This window comes from Lactuca sativa, chromosome 1, assembly GCF_002870075.4.
Source record: "Lactuca sativa cultivar Salinas chromosome 1, Lsat_Salinas_v11, whole genome shotgun sequence".
Classification (NCBI taxonomy): domain Eukaryota; kingdom Viridiplantae; phylum Streptophyta; class Magnoliopsida; order Asterales; family Asteraceae; genus Lactuca; species Lactuca sativa.
The window spans coordinates 96,336,154-96,344,191 of record NC_056623.2 but is presented as its reverse complement, the minus strand read 5'-3'; the positions used below and the strand labels follow the sequence as shown (position 1 = coordinate 96,344,191).

Here is an 8,038-nt window from a genome sequence, read left to right as displayed (position 1 = left end):
TTTATGCATGTTATGTGTGATTTCTTGATTTATGTTGTGAATATGTGTAAGATCTTGACAAATCTCGAGATCTTTAACAAATATGGGTAAAATCCATAAACTAAAACACTTTATACATCATACTACAAAGATAAAAGTGTATTGCATGCCCAAGATGTACAAAACAAAACAAAAATCTTATTTAATGATAATTTTTAACAAATAAACGAAAGATTGGGACAACGGTGACACCTACAGTTTTATAAGGACCAAAAGGGTCACATTCACTTAAAAATGAGTTTTTATAACAATCATATTTTCCAAAGGGCCAAAAGTGTAAAATTTTGCATTATGGGCCTTAATGTGGCTCTTACGGCTTTTTGGGCCCAAATTGCAAAAATAACAATTTTATGGATCAAAATGTTATGAAATAAAAACTTGAGCCAAAAATGGAAGCCCATGAGATTAGGGGCTGAAAATGACACTTATTTCAAGATTTGGGCCAAAAATGTTAATTTATAAAAATTGGGCTGAAAATGTCATTTTATTCAAATAAGGGCTGAAAATGTAATTTTCCGCAAATACAAATTTTTATAAATTAATGGGCTAAAATGTTATTTTTAAATAAAATAGACCAAAAATGACATTTTATGTAAAAATAAGCCTTTAAATGTTCAACTTAGTTCTTAAGGGACTTAAAGTGTAATTTTTATTAAACACGAGTTTAAATTATAAAATTTTGACGTAACGAACTAAAAATATAATTATAACAAAACACTGGATTTTTTTATAACACTACGGATAAATTTTTCCGACTAAATGAACTATACTATAACAAACAAACGAAATAAAACAACGGTACGAATATTGAGCCTAATACTTCCTATACATGCTTATTAGGCCTTCGTGATCCGTTTGCATGTTTATTGGCCCCAATATATATTCATTTCATGTCTATGGGGCCTTAGTGACCAAATTACATGCTCAATGGACCTAAATTAATGTTACATGTTATTGGGCCTTAGTGAACCATTCACATGCTAATTTAGCCCGAAGCGATTCATCATATGCATAATGGGCTTCGACGTGTCCATTTGCATACTATCAAGCCTAGAAATAACTTACATGTCTAATGGGCCAAAGCTGTCCCTTTTCATGTTTGTTGGGCCGTGTCTTTTCACATTCAAGTATCCACATGTGTTTGTAAATCAAAATATGTTTAACATTTAACATATTCATGTGACAATCATTGGGATCTAGTGATAATTGTCGGTTGACACCAATGAGTGCTTGGCCGTAGCCTGTAGTTATAATCAGATTCTCCTAGAGGGAGAGGGAGAGTTTGTGTATAGATCTTTACGGGGTGACTCCCCCACACCTGAGTTGTTCGCTATAGTTAGACTAGGTCAGTCTAGTGTGACAAAATCTTGATCAAAACCGGTGTTTGGAAAAATGCCAAGACAGGCGAATTAGTCATTATTATGCATGGTTATAATGACTCATGTAGAGATCCATTACCATCGATACAATACTAGAATCAAAGTGTTTAAATCATGATAATACGAAAACAATTCATGTTGTAATACGAGGACTACGACACTTTTATAAATCAGAAAATATCGGATTTTCTGGGGAAATATTATTATTCATTACCTTCTACTTACAACAGATACAATATAAGGAAATTTTTGGATTGCTTACTTATACATGTTTTTTTTACAATGGAAATCACACATACATTTATACTTGGTCATTACATCATTTTCATATAATTTACAGAAAATATCAGATTTTCTGGGTTATACAAACAATACAAAATCTTTCAGTCAAACATTCTTATGAACTCACCAACATTATATATGTTGACCATTTTCAAAATAACTTGTATTCTCAAGTAATCATTAAGTTGAAAAATCTTCATGGGTATTTTGGGAATTTCTTTTCATGAAATGTCAATTATCGTATAATTTATGTTTTAGAATGTGTAATGTAAAACAATGTACTTGATGTGAACAATACAAGTTGTACTATCTAATGCATGGTGATGTTTATGTTATGTTTCATGTATACTCATTGTGATGATATTCCAATTGATAATCACACGAGCCATCGGACGTTTCCGCCGTCTGGTTCGGGGGTGCGATAAATAAAGGATAGGAATTAGGGTTTCTTTAAGGGGTTTTGGAGGTGATGGAGGCTGAGGCTGAATGAAACCCTAGCCCCTTACTTCCTTTAAATAGGGTCCAAGTCCGAAATTTCGGGTTTGTCTATGATCAACTGTCACACCATGATTATCATAGTGTCACGTTGTGACACTTAAATGAGACTTCACATCTCTCATGGCCATGTCACGATATGACAATGCTTCCATCATGTTGTGACCTATTCAAAACTCAGATTTTACTTAAAATTTTCTACCTCAAGGATTCGGATATTACAGTCCTTATAACTCTCTCTCTCTCTCTCTCTCTCTCTCTCTCTCTCTCAGTATGTGTGAGATGGGTCAAACAGACGTATCAAATAGCCTGGACATTGTGTTGGTTAGTTTGTACTCATTTGACTTTCAACAAACCCAAGAATTGGAAAAATTGACTCCACTTTCCCATTCACCATACTTTCGAGATTACGAGACTCTATCCAGGTATTTATGCTCCAGTTTATGATTCTACTTCACCTCTACTATGTATATGTTCACTATACATAACAACTCTATATTGTGTCGACATCCTTACCGTTTCATCCCCCACTTTGAGGGTTATACCAACAAAATCGAACCCCTCCATGGCCTTGAAACAAAGATCGAACAAAGATATTTTAAATGGTAAATCATTTTTATTGTAATTTCATGTTTGAAACAAAATTGAGATTTTCGATGTTTTCTAAGCTTTCTATCACTTCTACGTCAATTGTGAAGGCTAAGAAATCGGGTGAACAAATTGATATTTTGCAGACCTTCTCAAGAAGTTTATATTTAAGCAATCATCTGACAACACACTCATGTGGCAGGGGAGGTTTAAGCTTATCTCTTTCTTGTACATACCATCCACCTCTATATATTATCTTCTCTTTTTTTTGCTGATTTGAATGGTAGACGAAGGATGAATGTAATCTATGTTCAAGCAAGAAGGGAAAGAAAGAAGTATATAATGTCATTGATGTCGTCGTTCATAAGGATTAAATCCAAGACGGTTAAGGGATTCAGTCCATGCTTTTGGTTAATGCTAAAAGTTGAATCCTAAAAATCAAGAATTTAGTTTAATGTGTATATCTTCCCAGTTGTACACTTGTACGTATTGGGTTTGACTCCAAAACGGATTTCAACCAGAAGAAAAAACAAAAACTTCACTACAAACCACTTAATTATGCCCTAAAGGTGTTCGATAGAATACTTGAAAATGTAATATCTCCGCAAATTGCAATATACAAATCTGTCACCAAGCTAAAAACATGCTACAATTACGAACCTTAAACATGGTTGTACCATAAATATGTTTGAATAACGTTGATCTAAATGACAACTAAAGGAAGGTCTCTTAGGTGGTGTAAGTCAAGTGTGCACACGATTGGAAATGTGCTAACTGACACTCTAGATGCTCGATTGAATGCCTTAACGAAACCAAAGTCGGTTTACAACTACTCGTCAGTTGTGCTTCTAACAATATAATTCATCATAGCATCTGTGCTCATCATTGTATGAGTTAAGGTGAAGAGTAAGGAAGATGGAGTTTTGAGAGAGTCACGGAGAAGGAGTTAAGGTGAAGAGTAAGGAAGATGGAATTTTGAAAGAGTCACGGAGAAGGATTGAGGGGATACAACTCAAAACTCAAAATGGAGAGAGACAAATGCATGTGTGAGAGAGAGAGAGAGAGAGAGAGAGAGAGAGAGAGAGAGACTTATTTTTTTGTAATGTCAAAGTCACAAGATATTAAAATAAATTTAAAAATTTAAAAATAAAGGACAATTTTATTATTTCACAAGCATCTAACATAATCGGTTAGGGAAGTAAGTCATAAAGACTATTTGTATTTAAAATTTATTCCGTAAGGAGAGTTTCCCAAGAACTATTTTAAGTACAAACAAAAAATAAAGATTATCTGTGAAATTTTGTCTAAATAAAATATTATATTTGAGCAATTGATTATATTGGGTATATTTTGGATCACCTTTACCTTCCACAAAAATAAAGCCGTGTAAATACATTGGCAGTTGTGCAATATAGATATATACTATTGTTGAAGGAATGGTCTGGATAGGCAGAATCCAATCAAGCGCAGCTTTAGTTCCGCCACGCCATTTTCACTTGACCACATGTACCACACCACCTCATATATTAACATAAACTATCTATACCTTTTCTCATCCATAAATTCATAATATAATCGACTTCCGACATAATCAAATGACCAAAAGTTATATTAATTATAATATGGTCTTTTATTCTATTTGGCAGTCAACCGAGTATTTTATTAAAGAAACTAGTTTAAAATTAATTGACAATAAAGGAATTAAATGCATCTTTTGAATTGAATTAATCTAATTACTCGATCATCCATGAAAATGAAATGGCTACAATAGAGTCAAATATACTTTTTCTGCTCATAAGGTCCTAATTGATATTGGGTTATTTCGATATAAGTATATCATGCATCAATGGCGACATCAAAGTACTTTGAGTGCTCTTTACATATTATGTCAAATTTAATTTCTCGTTAAGAAATTTCATTCCTGAAAACAAATCTATTGTGAGATATCATAATTGTTGATTACCAAACCTTGTTTTGCCCTAGCTTTCTAACATTTCATTAGAGCTGACAAATATGTATCACGAAAAACCAACTAGTTACCAACCGAATCAATAATATTGGTAACCATTATGTTTGGTAGCCTACATGTTTGATTGGTAATACCGTACCAATTACCTAGATATGGTAGTATGTTATGGTAATTGTATAAAGTTTTAAATCTCACAATAATATTATACCAACCAATTCCATATATATATATATATATATATATATATATATATATATATATATATATATATATATATATATATATATATATATATATATATATAAAAGATCGCATATTTAAATTTTAAGTGTGTTTGGTATTTAAGATTCAATAGCTTTGATAATACTGTATACCAAATTAAAAAAGTTTAAAGTTTTAAATCATGTCATGATCTAATTTCCTCCGCTTCTTTTAAAAATTAAAGTCATGATAGCAGTTAATAAAATCCTTTTGGATCGAATTTTCATTCTCAAACCATCCACAAAACCATCATTCACAAATGCTCCATTCATGTTCATAATGCTCAAAAATAGGAAAATCTTTATTCATAAAAGCCTATGTATGTTGGTATATATCGTTACCAACATGTACTAGCCAAAGTTATTGGTAGGCAAATAAGTTGGTACCATATATATACTTGATACAGTAATCAGTGGCGGAAACATGAATTTTAAAATGAGGTACAAACATTGTCAATATATTATATATGTAGTTATTCAATATCGGACATTAAAAACATGTTATAATCTCTTTAATTTGGGGTACAACAACAAGAAACATGTTTACAAACAATATTATATATATATATATATATATATATATATATATATATATATATATATATATATAAACAATTTTTTGGGATACTGTAGTACCCCCAACGCCCATCTAGCTCCGCCACTAACAGTAATAGAATAAAAAAAATTATCAACTATAATTAATACAGTATATGGTTTAGAAAAAAAATTAATATTATACCAATTCCAAACAACCAAAAGATGAGATGGCTTGAGGGCTCAACACTTACTAGACGCCCTTTGTGGAGAAGGGTCTGTTATTGTCATAGATCTCATACATGCTATCACTTTAGTTGTTAATTTATGGTTAGTGGGAAGATGTCCAACCATTTTGGCAAAGTTTGTTGTATCCGCTCCTCTTAGGCCTCTACTTAAACCTGACAACGGGATCCGTCCGATTGCAGTAGGCACTATATAGAGACGTCTGGTTTCCAAGGTTGCCATGAAAGGTGTGGGTAAAGAAATGGCCAAGTACCTTAATGATTTTCAGTTCGGGGTTGGTGTATCTGGCGGTGTTGAGGCTGTGTTACACAGTGCCAATAGGGTGTTGAGTGAACACCATGCTGATGGGTCTCTTGTAATGCTGACTGTGGATTTTTCGAATGCCTTTAACCTGGTGGATCGTTCAGCATTGCTCCACGAGGTTAAGAAGATGTGCTCTTCCATTTCTTTGTGGGTGAATTTCTTGTACGGGCAAGCAGCGAGACTTTATATCGGAGACCAACATATATGGTCTGCCACTGGGGTGCAACAAGGTGACCCCTTGGGCCCTCTTCTTTTTGTCCTCGTTTTGCACCCGCTTGTGCACAAGATTAGAGACAATTGTAAGCTCCTTCTCCATGCTTGGTACCTAGATGATGAGACTGTCATTGGGGATTCAGAGGAGGTGACTAGAGTGTTGAACATAATTCGGTTGCGTGGTCCAGGTTTGGGTCTTGAGTTGAACATCAAGAAAACGGAGATTTTTTGGCCCTCATGTGATGGTAGGAAACTTCGTGCCGATTTATTCCCTACGGAGATAGGGAGACCTTCTTTGGGGGTGAAGCTCCTTGGGGGGGCTGTTAGCAGAGACGCGAGGTTTATTAGCGGGCTGGCCATGAAGAGAACGGTCAATGTTGTTGATTTGATGGGCCTTCTTCCACAACTATGTGACCCGCAGAGTGAGCTCCTTTTACTTCGATCATGTATGGGCATTGCAAAACTTTTCTTTGGTTTAAGGACATGCCAGTCGGTACACATAGAAGAAGCAACGTTATTCTTTGACAAAGGATTGCGCAGGTCTATCGAGGATATGGTGGTATGTGGAGGCCCCTTATTTGGAGACATTCAGTGGCGCTTGGCTTCCTTACCTATTCGTTTCGGTGGTTTGGGTTTGTACTCAGCCTACGAGGTTTCCTCCTACACATTTGTAGCCTCGAGGGCCCAATCTTGGGCATTACAAGACCGCATCTTACGTGACAGTGGCATATGTGGTATGGACTCGGATTGCCTATGTGCTATGACTCGTCTCCGCGATACGATTCCGAGATTTGACTGTAGCGGTTTCACTAATAAGGACATCCCCCCCCCCCTAAATCCCAAAAAGCTTTGGCGTGTGCCCTTTTTAGCAAAATCGTCCAAGATATGGAAATCGACTTCGACATGACTGTCAGACAGAAAGCAGTCTTTAAGTGTCTGCGGGCGCCTCATGCTCATGATTTTCTACTAACTATCCTTATTGATGGTCTTGGCCAGCATATGTCTCATGTGGAGTACCGAACTATCCTTCGTTACCGCCTCATGATTCCCATATTCCCAATTGACGAGATATGCCCAGTTTAGCGCAAGGCATGTTTGGATACCTTTGGGGAACACGCGGTTCATTGTAGAGAGCTCCCTGGTATCAAGTATAGACATAATGTGGTTCGGGATGTTCTCTTTGATGCTTGTCGGCGTGCTGGTATTTCTGTGAAGAAAGAAGCGCTAGTGAACTTTTTGACGGACCCGCATGATGGCAGGTCCACACTTAGACCGGCTGCCATTTTGGTCCTTGGATGGATAGGAGGGAAGCATGCGTGCATGGATCTTATTGGGGTCTCTCCTCTCGTTGGTTTGGGGAGCGGGGGTTTCACAGTTGGGCATGCCGCTTTGAAAGCCGCTGCGTGCAAAGTGGTAAAGCACGAGAATGCATGTAGAGAAAATCAACATGTGTTTGTTCCTTTTGCATTCGATACATTTGGTTTTCTCGCACCAGAGGCGGTGGAGCTCCTTAATAGAGTCCAACGAGTCATGCATTCTAATGTCATATTCCTACATCCACAAATGTTGTTTTCAAGAGAATTGGTTTTGCCATTCAGAAAGGGCTGGCGGCGCAGCTTGTTGCCTATTTGTCTTCAATCGATATGTATTGAACTTTGAAAGTGCAATATTGAATAAACTAAACATGTAAAACAAACAAAAAAAAGATGATCCTACGTATAATGTTTCAC

The 8,038-nt window shown here is 35.8% G+C and overlaps 1 protein-coding gene across 1 annotated transcript; it reads left to right on the top strand.

Moving 5' to 3' along the window:
• Positions 1 to 6,033: 6,033 nt before the first annotated feature.
• On the top strand, positions 6,034 to 7,960 carry LOC111885958 (uncharacterized). Its single transcript, XM_023882199.1, has 2 exons — positions 6,034 to 6,960; positions 7,886 to 7,960. Exons 1-2 carry the CDS (start codon positions 6,034 to 6,036, stop codon positions 7,958 to 7,960), a joined length of 1,002 nt encoding a protein of 333 aa, XP_023737967.1.
• The last annotated feature ends 78 nt before the right edge of the window (positions 7,961 to 8,038 follow it).

Bases quoted from the DNA above. Each gene is read 5' to 3' on its own strand.
- LOC111885958 (XM_023882199.1), top strand. From the start codon at position 6,034: ATGGCCAAGTACCTTAATGATTTTCAGTTCGGGGTTGGTGTATCTGGC. The intron at 6,961-7,885 runs GTTTCCTCCTAC...GTTGTTTTCAAG, and splicing joins GTTTGTACTCAGCCTACGAG to AGAATTGGTTTTGCCATTCA.